Here is a 15,855-nt window from a genome sequence, read left to right on the forward strand (position 1 = left end):
TTCACATACTCTTCCCCTAAAGGTATCCTGAAGAACAAAAGCCACTATTCTTGAGTTTGTGAATTGCACCTCAAGATGAATGAAGCTTAAAAGGAATGAAAATTGTTTTCATACATTTAAATCAGGGTGTAATATTTATTCATAAGTATATACCTTGCAAGCACTTATAATTGTTGTTATATGTGTTGCAGGAAAAGAAGAACTTTACATTGCTTTAACTTGCCATTGATGAGTATCATTTAACACTTTTAGCAAAATTTTCCCAAATTTTTTTATCAATTTTGCCTCTCCATAATTATACTTATTAAATAAAATAAACCACACAATTATTGTTTAGTACAAGAGAGTTATGTTCATATGTTAAGAGACAATTCATTTTTTGTTATGAAAATCTGGAGATGCCAAATGCTCTCTAATCTGTTATATTCAATTTTGTTCTAATTTTATTACAGTTAATTTCAATATAAATTAAGGTTATGCTTTTTTTGAAGAATGATATTGAATGGTCTATCACAGGTATGTGCTTCATCACTTGGTGAGATTTCTACTGAGGCTCAATTAGATGAGAGAGCCATGATTGAAGAGGCCTTAAATTCTGTAGCCACTGATATGCCAACCATTCATCCAAGTGCTACTGAGGAACATGGTGAAGTAGAGAAACCAGCATCTTTAGAAAAGCCAAGGGAAATGAATGAACCACTTGAGGAAGATGGATGCTAGTTAGGTAAGGTTAATTCTAGTGAAAAAAGACTTGAAATTTTTGAAACTCCCATGCAACAAGATATAACTGAAGAGGTTGAGATGCACCTGGTGGAAAACCAAGAATCTCCAACCATAGTTAAATCATCAATTGAGATCCTATCTCGGAGTGAAGATATTGTGAAGCAGCAAGAAAAAGGGTTACTAATTGTGGAGTTGGTTGTTGGAGTTGATGCTAATGCTAATGCTTCTAAAGAACCCGAGTCAAAAGAACTAATGTATTGCCACAAAATGAGAAAACAGTCTACTATATGATTATAAGAATGCAACATGATTGTAACCTTGATCAAGATGATACTGTAAGATGTCAAAATTCATGAAATCTTCCACAAAGGACCCAAATCAACACAAAACCAACCTTGAACTGATGTATACCATAAAATGACATAAAGATGCATGGTCTAGGTTTGTAATGCACTTTTCATACTTTCCCAAAACCTTGCAAATAGTTTTCTATATGATTATGAGCATGCGACATGATTGTAACATTCTTATTTTAATAATGCCAACTAGTAAATAGAGGACCCCAAATAGCAAGAATTAACTACCAAACAATATTAATATTAAAAATGAAAATTTTATAAAAGAAAAATATCTTTTTAAAGTGTAGATGTAGCCTATCCTATTGGGGACGTGTATTCGTCCTAGGACTTCCAAGACGTCTATAGTCATCCTTGGGACATCTTGGCATGCCCCCCAATTTTGGGCGTAGTCCCCAAGTTTTTGGGACGTTCCTTTTTTTTTTTCAAAAATTAGGACGTGGGAGGGATGTCTATTGGCCATTCCCAAGACTTGGAAATGTCCTCGATGTTGGGACAAGGGAAATTAGGTCGAGGACAGATCCCAAGTAACATTGATAAAATTCTAGAGTTAGAATGATATGTTGTTTCATGGTGTGTAATGATTTCTAGATATACACAATTAAATCTGTTGAAAATGCCTTGTAAACTAACAATCAAATGCCATTAGCAAGAATAAAGCCAAGTTATACAACCTTTTGGCCATTATTAGAGCATGTGGAATTAGAGTTGTAAGTCTATGAAATATTTGAAAGGTTTCTTTACTAGATGTGGAATGGGAGTTGCAAGTCTATGAAGTATTTGAAAGGTTTCTTCAATAGATGTCATCTTGTGGGACACATGTTTGTATGAAGTATTTGAAAGGTTTCTTCACTATATGTCATCTTGTGGGACACATGATTGTTTTATTCTCATAAACTTAATCTATGCTTATGCCAAATGGGAATTTTGATGAGTGGATGTCCATTAAAGCTCATGCCAAATTTAGAAGTTTATAAAGGTGATGTAGGAGCATAAGTGGTTCTTGGCAATCTTGAATCAACCAAAAACATTTTCTTTGAGTTTCTTCCTTTTTGTTCTAGTTCTATGTTTCTTTCAACATTAGTTTGAATTGGCTGGTTTTCTCATGTAGACCTGTTTGACATGTTCCTAGCACCATGGTGTAGGAGGACCTAGGGTTTGGGCTAAAACCTCAAGATATTCTAGCTTGTAAATGATCCTAGTATGGTCATTGATGAATAAAGACTCCAAGAGGGTCTAAGTGGTGTGTCAGGGTAGTTTGTGTGCCTTTGTGATCCTAGCTAGGTCATTGATGAATAAAGACTCCAAGAGGGTCTAAGTGGTGTGTTAGGGTAGTTTGTGTGTGTTTGGGCAAAAGTTGCCAATAGGTGACAAGAAATTGCCAAGTTCGGCAAAATGAGATCATGCTAAATGGCCCTAGAAAGTGTGTAATTTTTTTAAAAGGATGGAGACATGGTTCATGTAGTTGAGGAAGGCATTCTGCATCAATTTGAGGTAATGGTAGGTTGATAGGAGTCAAGATGCTGAAAAGTTGTAAAGTTGTCATTTTAACTTCAACATTTGGGCAAGATTTTACAAAATCTCCAAAGGTGGTTATGGGTCAGTTCCAACAGTTGGAACATGGCATATGGAGAGATATAAGGTCATCCAAGGCCTGGTGTACGTGTTGGTTGAGGTTTTTCTCAAACCTTAATAGCAAGCAATACCATTTACATTACAATTTTGTCACAGTCTGGCTTGCAACTTGAGAAACTACCTTAATATGAATTGAAATTCACATTTTCTTATTATTCTTAATTAGTTTGCTTTGATTCCTTTCTCTATGTGTTTTGGTAGATCTTTGTGAATAGTTTGGCATAGTGTAATAAAATTCCAAACCCACTGGCCTGTTCACTGCCAGAACTAGGGTTTGGTGAATAAACATGCAATTTTCTTGAACTCCCACAGTGCTTCACAGCCTTTTGAGGGAATTCAATGTATAGTGTATTATATCTTTTTTGGGTTGAAAAAATGCAGTTTTCTATTTTTCATGTATTGCCCTAGGCGGGCCATTATACCGTGGAGCATAGATATATACCTCTATGTTTTGTAAGCCTATATTGTTTGTGGCCAATTGTTTTTGAATTAATGAATCTATGATATTGCTGTTAGTGTTATAGCTTCAGTCAGATCAGTAATGGATTGATATAGAATCAATCTTGAATTCCATATGAACTATATTGGTTATTATTTGGAATGGATATGAGTTTGTATATATATTTGTATATTTAATATATATGTGGAAATAATAAGCATACATACATACATACATGCATATATATAAATTTATAAACATAATTATAATTAATTTTCATTATGAATCATCACCATTTGTATGAATGGTCGTTACTAATAAAGTATGACTTTTAAGTGGCTATCCGTATATATATTAGTATGAGAGCTGAATTAGAAAATATATATAATACATAGCAATAGAAATATAAGTAATGGCCTTCAAATTAATAATTTGTTATTATCAATTTATTCATATTATTATCATGGTATCAGAGTAACTTTCATCTCCTATGCCTTCTCTTTCGTGAAAGAACAATTTCTTCTAAATATTGCAATATTTCCTGTCACAAATTTGAACAAACCCACAATTGCATTGATTCAAGATTATTGTGAGTATTGGGTTATGAATGAGAAGCAATCAATACATTGGTGGCTATGAAGTATAACCATCGCATGAGTATCCTAAAAAGAAATACAGAGGGATTGGCATGGATTGGAGTTCTTGAGGAATAAAATAGAACACATGAAAGGGTAAATAGAAAAGGACAATACCATTGCACATTAAGGAGAATGAAGCACAAGATGGGAAGAAAACATTCTTATATACATGATTGAATTCTTTTTATAGCTAACATATAGAATGAATAGTTCTTAACATAGGAAAACTTATGGGGAAAATAATAATAATATCTCAAACTAACATATAACTGATTAAAAAAAACTACAACCCTATATTCTTGTATGCATAACAATTAACATTAAAAAAAAATGGAGATATGTAAATACCAGACATTGGTAGTGAGACCCTTCTTCCTGCCAATCACCCTTCCTTCAACCAGCTACTCTATAGAGTACAAAGCCTAGGCTTTTCCTTGGAACGTGGTTAATGTATGTCCAAGATTCAGGAGGAAGAAATGTATGTTGGTTTCGTAGCTGGTACTGGAAGGTTTGTGGCACTAAAATCATAAAAGAAATAGAAAAAAATGAAGATATAACAAATCTCACTCGCTGAATCTGATACAAGATGTCAATGCATTTGTATCAATCTCAGAAAAAATTGAAGCAATCAAATAACATCTGACAAATGAACCGATCTCCTCACCTGAGTGGACACCCTCTCCAAATCTAAAATGCTCGTATTTCAAGATCACCAAACACCCTAAAGAAAATTCATATCTCAATCGACCTAATCAAAATCCAAATTCTCAAAGCATTCAAACAATCCCCTTGCCCACATCAGCTCTGTACCAATGAAAATGTGATGGGCAGAAATGTTTGAAATGACATATATTGTATGCCATAGAACAAAACCCACATGCCAAATTTTTTTTTTCAATTATAGCCCAACGGTGTTGTAATTGCGACACCTACGTTGCCTGACATCGTAATTGCAATGTTGTCGGGCTATAATTGATAAAAAAAGCCAAAAACATATAACATTTGCCTGCCGTCACAAATTGGCATCGCAAATTGACCCCTAATGTATTAGTGATACCTTGAAGGCTATAGAAAGATTAGAAAAGAAACACAATCAAAGACAAAGAGGAAGAGGTGGCAAATTTCACAGAAGTAGAGGAAGAACCTATGGAAGAAGTAGCAAATCTAACATTACAATGGGAGATAAGGGGAAGACCGAATGGAAATAAGAACCTGTTGGTAAAAGAGGAAACTACACTAGAGGTAAAAGAGAAGGAAGTTTTTGATTTAAGGGAATAGGTTTCAAGTGTGGAGAAGGACACAGGGACTTTGAATGTACTAATTCTAGAATAAATATTGGAGGTAGTAGCATAATATTTTGGCTTGTGAAGAAGTTACTAAATCACCTAATGAATTTGAGCGTAATGAGTATTGATGTTGTGAAGAAACTAATGAAGAACCTATTCTAAGAAAGAGTTTATTCAAGACTAAGTGTAATCTCACTAGAAAATGTTTAGAGTAAATTAGCATCAAGAGATTGATTAACAAGTTGTAGTTGTAGAGGTTGAGACATCCTAAGCCTTATCATGATTCTTGGATCTAAAAGGAACACAAGTAACTAGTAAGTGAGAAATACCTAGTTAAATTTAAAATTGGATATTAATATGATGAACTCTTATGTGATATTATGCCTCTAGATTGTTGTCACATTCTATTTGGTAGACCTAAGCAACATGATAGATAAAATTTGCATGATGGTAGATTGAGTGAGTATACTATTTAGGTTGATGGGAAGAAACATGTATTATTTCCTTCGGTAGAGAAACTTGATGAGACTCATTGTACCATAGTAAAAGTATGCTCACTTGAAGGAAATCATCTTTCTAAATATGTAAAGGAGTGGAATGTTTATTTTTCCTTGATTCCTAGGAAGAATGAGAAACAAGATGAACTTGAGCATGCACCTAAGATTGAATCTTTGTTGACTAAATTTTAAGAAATTATTTCTCATAATATACCTGACGGTTTACCTCATGTGACAAGTATTAGTCATTGTATGGATCTTATATCTGAAGCATGTTTGTCTAATAAAGAACCTAGCAAATTAAATAGACAATTGCAAGAATTTCTTGATAAAAGTTTTATTAGAGAAATCTTGAGTCCTTGTGTTGTACCTACTATGTTGACACCTAAGAATAATGGATAATAGAGAATGTGCACTGATTCTAGAGCTATAAACAAGATAATATTGAGTCATTGTTGAGGAAGATCTATCTTTTTATAATTGAAATCTTGCCTAAAAGTGAGATTTATAAAAGGGTCTTTCTATGTCGACTCCAATGAAGCTATGATGATGTATTATGAGTAATTTTTCAAGAATCCACTTTACAATTTAAGCTTTTTCTCCCTATAGTTTTATCAAGGATATAGAATGGGTTCTTCTTATAAGAATTTTATGTGTACATTTCAAATATTAAGGCCTTTGAGTTTATTTGTCTTTTCAAATTCTGATTGTATGGAGTCATTATGTTGGTTATCATGTTATTCATGTAAATAATATTTTAATAAATAAAGTTAGCAAGCTCAAGATGATTCAACCTAGTTGACTAATTTGATGAAAAATTAATCTGCATGAGAAGGGGAAACTATTTGTAGAGATGTATTAGGTTCATACCTAAGAGATTATTTCTAAAAACAAACAAGTTATTCTATGATTCCCACAATACTTCAATCCACCACGAAAATGTCTTGTAAGCTCCATTCTAGAAAGATGAATATAGCCCACTTTAACATTAACATTTAATAAAATAAATTGAAAGATTGAGAGATTATTGTAAAACACAAGAGATTCCTATGCTCTAGAAAGTGGTTTTCACTTACAATGGATGAAAACGTGCAACAATGATTGAAAAATGAGGAACTACTTGATAGATTTAAAAATTAATTATTTTTTAAAAATGTAATTCAAGGGATACTTTTTATTGGTGCCTCATTCTATCTAACCTAACCTGTAGGCATGAAAAATGTTGTAGTATGGATACTCTTTCTTGTGTCGAGTGTGTACCACACATGTTAGGACAAAAGGATTGTTCCTATTTTTCCTTGTGTAACAACAATATCAAAATAAAAAATTTAGTTTATTCAAAAAATATAAAGAAAAATCCAATCTATAGATTCAACCATACAAATTAGCAAAAGTCTAAAATATATATATATAAATTATTGAACAATTACTTTACATGGTAAAAAGTTTTCTTACTAAAGATATTCTGAAATGCTACTCTTATTTTAAAAAACTGTATATTTATAAAATATACATTTAGGCTTCCTTCCATGCCTCTCAAACACACATATTTGGGTAAGTGAAATGGTAGAAGCATACGTACTTTTTGATGTGTCTGTTTTCGTCGGTGACATTGGTAAGGTAAATCTCAAATGGGATAAGGAAGCAACGATAGATTATGTTATGCTGATATAATGTGATGGATAAAACTGGGATAGGGAAGCCTCAAATCTTTTTGAATGTTAATTCATGTGTAGAAAAGGTCAATGTGAACAAATGTTGGTTTTATATGGAGCACAGCAAGCGAACGATCGAGAGTAGGGAGAATTCCGCGAACCTACGCAGCACTGATCTGGACAAGTTGAATTTGCTGGATGATTCGTGTGTCCTTCCTGCAAATTTACGAGGAATGCTAATAAATGATTCTTGTATCCTTCCAAGTTTCGTTGCTTAAGTTTCTAGCGTTTTTCCTTTTCTTTCAAGCTTTTCCAACAATCAATACGCGCTTTCTATTTTAAAATGGAAGCTGCAACGTAGGGCTGTGGTAGTTGCTGTGGTAGTTGCTTCTTACCAGCATCAGAACCTCCGCTTATCACTATAATATATACACTCGCTGTACCACTTATTCTTATTGCAATGCTAATTCAATTCATTTGATGAGTACTACAGCGAACGAGGTTTCGCTGACCAGTACCACTAACGACGTTGAAATAATTATGAAGAAAACAAGTGATGATCAAGCCCATGAAGATAGATATGACGGCATAGTTGTTGACGTGGAGAATATGCAGAACGATGCCTCTCTTTTTGAAGCCTCGCTCAAGGCCTCACTTTCTCTATGGACGGGCCAGGTAAGTGCTAATTACTGCTCTGTTATAATATACAATTGCAAATCCCTAATTAGTAATAATATGATACTTGATAGATTGTACAGGGAAAGAAGGCGGTGTGGATTAAAGTGCCCAAGGAACAGGCTGCAAAGCTAGTCCCCGTTGCGATCAAGGTCAGTTCTTCAATAGTTTGGTGCTACCCGCCTTAATTAATTGTTTTTCTTCCCATTCCAATCCATTTATTTACGCTTCAATCAATACTTTATGATCGGTGGATCGCAGCTGGGATTTTGGTACCACCACGCTGAGCCTTGGTACGTGATGTTAGTGTATTGGATTCCTCAAACTCCTTGTACCATCCCCGATAATGCTTCACATCAAGTGGGGATTGCAGCTTTTGTATTCAACGACGGCGGACACGTAACATTTGCAATTGTATTAGTTATTCACAAACATAGATTAATTACGGTTATTGACCAATGGCTTGAAGTAATAAATCTGATGCATAAATTATGATGGTAGGTTCTAGTAGTTCAGGAGAAGTGCGGACCTTACAAGGATTCCGGGTTGTGGAAGATGCCAACGGGAAGGATTAACCAGGTGTGCAGCTTAAACTTCGACATCGTGAAACGAAATTAATGACTCTGCAATTTTTATAGACATGCACAAATATATATTTATCGGCAATTTGTTTGTGATAGGGGGGAGGCATTAAGGAAGGGGCCATAAGAGAAGTCCAAGAAGAAACGGGTAAATGTCACTTCTTTCGTCTTTTGGGATTTTCACTTATAAGCAATTCAATTTCCTGACATTTTCAGTTATTGAACTATTTCCTGCACTTTTTCAGATTGAAACAGAGTTTGTACGAGTGGTCGGGTTCAAGTAAGCAAAAAATATCATCCCATAAGATGCGTAATGTATTGCAACATGCATTAGGATGAGTTCCAAGCAGTATTTGTTTTCATAGCTTTCTAATAGTTGTGGGTGAATGAACTGCAGGGATGATCACACTGCCCCCTTTGGAAAATCAGATATGCTCTTCGTGTGTATGTTGAGATCACTTTCTTCTAACATTGTTGCGCAAGATACTGAAATTTTTGCAGCCAAGGTACGTCTTTAAATTAGTGGTTGTGATTCAATATCGCTATTTAATTGGATATTGCAATTGTTGGAATATTAAATGAAGGGTACGTTTGCCCTTTGAGCCAAACGCTCACCTACCACTTCTGACATTCAGAACAGATAGAAACATAAATACGGTAGGTGAGATTTTTTGAAATAAAAAAAGAGGAGGAAAACGAAATGTGACAAAAGGATTGTTTATTCATTTATTCAGTGAGTTTTTAGTAGATCAGTAGTTGCAGAGCAGAAGAAGGAAGAAGAAAAGAAGTTTATGCCTGCAGTTGCACATGTTTCCCCTGTTCTCTCTATAAGTTTGTTATTGTTAGATTTGTCCTGTTGAAACAATGATTGCTCTAGGCACCATTATATGTAGCCATTAGAGTTGCAGGTTTAAAGTTTTTGAAGCATTATCAGTTTAGGGTTATTTTAAGATTTTTTTGGTTGAAGCCGAATGCTCCCAGATTTTGTAATGGTTTAATTAAGTTGAATAGTAAAGCAAGCAGTCACACTTGAATCCATTACTCTTCCCTTGAATGTTGCATTTGACAAGTCTGTTTTTTTTTAATCTTAACGTATTGGCTCTCTGGTTTTAATGGTGAAAGCATTCACGTTAGAATTTTTCTAAGTTATAATTTTTCAAGTTGAATAGAACATTCGGCATCCTCTTTCTCAGTTGGAGCCGAGCTCACTCGACATCCATTGGTGCTGAGCATTTTTTTTGTGCCAAGCCAACTCATCACCTATTGCCCATGACTCGGCACCATCAAGTGCCGAGCAATCTATGACTCGGCACCTTCAAGTGCCGAGCAAAACTGGCACTTGGCACCTTCATGTGCCGAGCAGTTTTTAAGTGCCGAGCAAAGATTTTAGGTTTAGGGTTGTGAGTTGTAATTTAAATTTATAATATTTCTCACATGGTATCAGAGCTTTGAGGCTCCACATCCAGAGTGAGTTAGGGCAAAGTTTTTTCTTGGGATATTTGACATGGCAGTAGCCACCACCATTCAATGGGCAAAACTATGATACATGGGCAAAAAAGATGAAGACCATAATGGTTGCAAATGATTTGTGGGAGTTTGTTGTTAATGGGTTCAATGATGTGATAGACCCAACTCAGTATGCTGCCCTCACAAATGCAAAGAAGACTCATTTGAAGGAGTCAATGAGGAAGGATGCTAAGGCATTAAGTCTTATTGAAGCAGCAATGATAGAGATAGTATTCCCAAAGATTGTAGCAACAAATTATGCAAAGGAAGCATGGGATATCCTTGAGACAAACTTCAAGAGAACTGATAAAGTCTATAGTGTAAAGCTACAGAACATAAGGAGGGAGTTTGAGAACTTTCAGATGAAGGAAAATGAATCAGTTGCAGACTTCAGTTCAAGGACCTCCAATGTGGTTAACCAACTGAAGTCAAATGGAGAAGACTATCAAGAGCAGAGGATAGTGGAAAAGATATTGAGGAGTTTACCTGATAAATATGACAATTTGGTCATGACCATAGAAGAGGCAAAAGACCTCACTGTTTTGACAATGGATGAGTTGATGGGTACACTTCAAACCCATGAGCATAGAATCAACAGATCTACTTCTTCATCTTTCCAAGAGCAAGCATTCAAGGCTCAGACAAATCCAAGAGGAAGGGGGAAAGGAAGAAATGGCTTAGGTAGAAACTCCAGAGGTAGAGGCCAAGGTAGTGGAGGACAAAGGAATGCTGCAGCAAAAAGCTCAGGAAGAGTAGATGGAGGAAGTAGCTCTCAAAATACCTCAAGAAGAGGTAAGAAAAACTACAACTCAAATCAAAGTAATGTAGAATGCTACTATTGTCATAAATATGGGCATTATGAAAATGAATGCTGGAAGAAGCAAAATGATCAGTCAGGACAAGCAAATGTGGCTGATGTGAATATGAGAAGTGGAAATAATGCCACTGCCTTCATCATGCGTAATGTTGGTGAAGAAGGAAGCCCTGAGGTTTGGTACCTCGACAGTGGATGTAGCAACCACATGAGTGGTAATGAAATTTTTCTTTCATTCATTGACAAGAGTTTCAAATCAAAAATTAAGATGAGTAACAATGGAACCCTACCAGTTGGGGGCAAAGGATCTATTATGGTCTGCACCAAGAAAGGTGACAAGAAGGAAATACAGAATGTGTATTTCACCCCTGGTATGAAGCACAATTTGATGAGCATTGGTCAGCTCATTCAAAATGGATACAAGGTGTTGATGGAGAATGACAAGTGTGTCATCCATGAAAAGGATGGGAGCAAGAACTTACTTGCAGCAGTTCAAATGACAAAGAACATAATGTTTCCATTGAAGATAGAGATATGTTTATCATCTTAAGTTGGTGTTGCACCTTCCACACAATTAGTTCTAAGGAGTCTGATTGAAGACCCCTCACGACTATGGCACCTTAGGTATGGTCATCTTGGCTATGCTGGTTTAAATTTATTGTCAAATAAAAGAATGGTAGAAGGTTTGCCACGCGTAGAAAATTCATGTGACAAGTGTGAGGCTTGTATTTCGAGTAAGCAAAATAGGCTTCCATTTAATTCTAGAAATTCTAGGAGGGCTAGATATCCATTAGAGTTAGTGCATACTGACCTAGTCAGTCCTATGCAAGTTACTTCTATTGGGGGAGTACTTATTTCATGACATTTATTGATGATTTCAGTCGTAGGACATGGGTGTACTTCTTAAAGAATAAATTTGAAGCATTTGAAAAATTTATAGAATTTAAAGCCTAGGCTGAAAGAGAATGTGGACACTATATCAAAGTCTTAAGATTAGATAGAGGAGGGGAGTATACCTTCAATTCTTTTGCAAACTTTTGCAAGAAACATGGCATAAAGAAAGAACTCACAGCTAGCTATACACCACAACAAAATGGAGTGGTTGAAAGAAAGAATAGGACCATTGTTGAAATGGCAAGGAGCATGATGAAAGAGAAAGGTCTCCCAACTGAATGTTGGGGAGAGGCTATGGCAACAACAATTTAGCTAATTAATAGGTGTCTTACAAAGGTAGTCTATGATAGAATTTCAATAGAAACATGGTCGTGAGGAAGATGAACAGTTGAAAACCTAAGGGTGTTTAGATGTGTTGCATATACACATGTGCATAAAGAAAAAAGGCATAAATTGGATGACAAAGGTGTGAAGTATATCTTCACAAGGTACAGCTTAGAATCAAAGGCATACAGATTGTATGACCCATTGAACAACAAGATGACTCTTTGAAGAGATGTGAAATTTTTTGAAAATCAGTCTTGGTATGGTCCAACTGATGAGTCACTGAGCACTTCAAGTAAAGTGTCAATTATGAGTGAAGAAGACACTAATGAACAGCAAGAAAAAGGAACAAATAGAAGAAAAGGCAAGTAGGTTCAGTCATTTTCGAGCTCCTCTAAGCATGACCAAGTGTCAATGCTGAGTACTAGTGAAGACCGAGCTAGTCGGCAATGTAGTAGCAGTGAAGATTTTGATCCCACACTCTCCTCCTTGTTACCAAGAAAGACCAAGAGTTTTAGGGAGATATACCAAGATGAAAGGTATTAAGATTATGATGAGAGTGTTAATTTTGCGTTATTTTCTCATAGTGATCCAATATATTTTGAAGAAGCTATTAAAGAGAAGAAATGGTGTAAGGCCATGGATGAGAAAATAGATGCCATAGAAAGAAATGAGACATGGGAGCTAACTGAATTGCCTCCAAAGAAGCAAGTGATTGGAGTGAAATGGTTCTATAAGACCAAATGCAATGCTAAAGGCAAGATTGATAGGCATAAGACAGGGTTGGTAGTCAAGGGAAACAATAGTATAGAAGAGACTATGATGAGACATATGCCCCTGTTACAAGAATGGAAACCATGCATGCTATCATAGCAATTGTAGCTCAACACAAATGGAAGGTATTTCAAATGGATGTGAAGTCTGCCTTCCTTAATTGTGTATTGAACGAAGAAGTATATGTGGAGTAGCCACCTGGTTATGAAGTTGTAGGTGAAGAACACAAAGTATATAGATTGAAGAGAGCTCTTTGTGGGCTCAAGCAAGCTCCACGAGCATGGTATAGCAGGATTGACTCATATTTAATGAGCAATGACTTTAGAAAAAGAAATTGTGAGCCCACTCTTTAAATCAAGGCAACAGATGGTAATGTATTGATTGTTGTCTTGTATGTAGATGACTTAATTTTTACTGGAAATGACAAGGCTCTAATTGGTGAGTTTAAAGAGGCCGTGAAAAGTGAATATGAAATGACAGACCTAGGTCTCTTGAAATACTTTCTAGGCATAGAAGTAAAACAAATGCATAATGGCATCTTCTTCTCTCAAGAAAAGTATGCAGGGCAGATCTTGGAGAGATTTAAAATGCAGAATAGTAAGGTAGCCCTCACAGCAATAGTAGTAGGTCTAAAATTGAGCAAGGAAGACTCTAGCAAGAGAGTGGATCCAACACTATACAAGAGTATGGTTGGAAGTTTAATATATTTGACTGCAACTCGGCCAAACCTAATGCATGCAGTAAGTCTAATTTTCAGATTTATGGAAACACCAAAGGATTCTCATTGGCAAGTGGGAAAGAGGATCCTAAGGTATATGAAAGGTACCAAGGGATTTGGAATTTTGTATACTGTAAATGATGATTCCAAGTTGGTTGGTTACACGGACAGTGATTGGGCTAAAAGTATAGATGATAGGAAGAGCACTTCTAAATACATGTTTCATATGGAATCGGGTGCAATTTCATGGGCATCCAAGAAGTAACCTATTGTTGCTCAATCTATAGCATAAGTTAAATACATAGCAGCAAATGAAGCAACATGTCAAGCTATTTGGTTAAGGAGGATCTTGATAGATTTAAATGAAAGGCAAGAGGATGGAACCACAATTTATTGTGACAACATCTCATCAATTGCATTGTCCAAGAATCTAGTCTTCCATGGGAGAAGCAAGCATATTGAGATCAGATATCACTTCATCAGAGAGTTGGTGGAGAATGGGGATATCAAGATGGATTTTTGCAAGTTTGAGCAGCAGCTAGCAGACATCTTTACTAAGCCTTTAGGCATTATACCTTTTGTACACCTAAGAGAGTGTCTTGGTGTAATTGATTTGGATCAACATTGATCCTTGTTTGTTTGTCTCAGGACAAAGGGGGAGTGTTGGAATATTAAATGAAGCGTATGTTTGCCCCTTGAGCCAAACGCTCACCTACCACCTCTGACACCTAGAACACACAGAAACATAAATACAGTGGTGAGATTTTTTGAAATTAGAAAAGAGGGGGAAAATGAAATGTTACAAAAAGAATGTTTATTCATTCATTCAGTGAGTTTTCAGCAAATCAGTAGTTGCAGAACAGAGCAGAGCAGAACAAGGAAGAAGAAAAGAAGTTTGTGCCTGCAGTTGCACGTGTTTCCCTTCTTCTCTCTGTAAGTTTGTTATTGTTATATTTGTCCTATTGAAGCAGTGATTGCTCCATGCACCATTGTATGCAGCCATTAGAGTTACAGTTTTAAAGTTTTTGAAGCATTATCAGTTTAGGGTTATTTTAGGGTTTTTTTGGTTGAAGCCGAATGCTCCCAAATTTTGTAATGGTTTAATCAAGTTGAATAGTAAAGCAAGCAGGCACACTTGAATCCATTACTCTTCCCTTGAATGTTGCATTTGACAAATTTTATTTTTTTTGAAACTTAACGCATTGGCTCTTTTGTTTTAATGGTGAAAGCATTCACATTAGAATTTTTCTAAGTTATAATTTTTCAAGTTGAACAGAACACTCGACATCCTCTTTCTCAGTTGAAGCCAAGCTCACTCGGCATCCATTCGTGCTGAGCATTTTTTGTGTGCCGAGCTCTTCTTGTGCCGAGCCAACTTGGCACCTGCTGCCTATCACTCGACACCATCAAGTGTCGAGCCATCTGTGAGAGCAAAACTAGCACCCAACACCTTCATGTGCCGAGCAAAGATTTTAAGTTTAGGGTTGTGAGTTGTAATTTAAATTTATAATATTTCTCACATATCATCTTATGTGGGATTCAAATTATTATTTTTTCCAGTGGATGGCGATTGAAGATTTTGCATCTCAACCTAAAAACCAACAAAGAAAACTTCTCAAAGATATGATTGGCACGTGTGTTGGCACTATGAAGGGACGATGCAAAGGATTTTCAGGCACTGGGATATCCTCCAACTCCAACTCCCGCAAAACCTCTGCCTTCTACTACACTGCCCTTGATTCTAAATAAGAAATACATAGATAGAATATTTTGAGCCACATTATTCAATACATTGACTCTATTTTATCTGTAGATAATTCTAGTTTTCTCCATGAGAAATAATAATATTCTATTTAGTTTAATTTTTTATGAGTATATTTTTTAATCTTCATGCAATTTCGCAAGTTGCTTTTGAAATATATATAATATTTTCAATAATTGAAAGACATTTGTATCGTATATTTGTTTGATGTTATGGTCATTTTAAATCAAGATTTATAATGATTTCACATTTGAGGAACTTAAAGTCTATGATTTTAGTTGTCTAGTTTAAATGAGTGTGAAAAGAGGTTTTACTGAATGGTTGAATGGTCGATTTTATGTGAAATGTATAAATGTCATAAATGAGAAAGTTTAATATGTGCATTTTTGTAATGTTAAACTTTGAATCATGTTCATGATTCAACAAATTAGATATGATTTTTATATCTGTATAATTACTTAAATGAGTTTATGTATGGGCTTTCTTGAAGCAATTATCATTTCGCTATTTTTCAATAATGATAAGTTGTAGTTCTTATTTAGGAGATAGTGGATTAGTGCATCACATTTAATTCAAAT

At 35.4% G+C, this 15,855-nt stretch overlaps 1 protein-coding gene across 1 annotated transcript; it reads left to right on the forward strand.

Moving 5' to 3' along the window:
• The first annotated feature begins 7,709 nt into the window (after nucleotides 1–7,709).
• On the forward strand, nucleotides 7,710–15,264 carry LOC149546730 (nudix hydrolase 2-like). The gene is made up of 8 exons (XM_089794649.1): nucleotides 7,710–7,904; nucleotides 7,988–8,056; nucleotides 8,166–8,303; nucleotides 8,406–8,483; nucleotides 8,585–8,634; nucleotides 8,730–8,765; nucleotides 8,883–8,991; nucleotides 15,076–15,264. Exons 1-8 carry the CDS (start codon nucleotides 7,710–7,712, stop codon nucleotides 15,262–15,264), a joined length of 864 nt encoding a protein of 287 aa, XP_089650775.1.
• The last annotated feature ends 591 nt before the right edge of the window (nucleotides 15,265–15,855 follow it).

The sequence above is a fragment of the Cupressus sempervirens genome, chromosome 7, assembly GCF_028749045.1.
Source record: "Cupressus sempervirens isolate cs-2001-9-10 chromosome 7, ASM2874904v1, whole genome shotgun sequence".
Taxonomy (NCBI): domain Eukaryota; kingdom Viridiplantae; phylum Streptophyta; class Pinopsida; order Cupressales; family Cupressaceae; genus Cupressus; species Cupressus sempervirens.

Excerpts from the sequence above, each read along its gene's own strand:
- LOC149546730 (XM_089794649.1), top strand. The coding sequence starts at position 7,710 with ATGAGTACTACAGCGAACGAGGTTTCGCTGACCAGTACCACTAACGAC. Across the intron at positions 7,905-7,987 it reads TTTCTCTATGGACGGGCCAG|GGAAAGAAGGCGGTGTGGAT; the intron begins GTAAGTGCTAAT and ends TAGATTGTACAG. Across the intron at positions 8,992-15,075 it reads CTGAAATTTTTGCAGCCAAG|TGGATGGCGATTGAAGATTT; the intron begins GTACGTCTTTAA and ends TATTTTTTCCAG.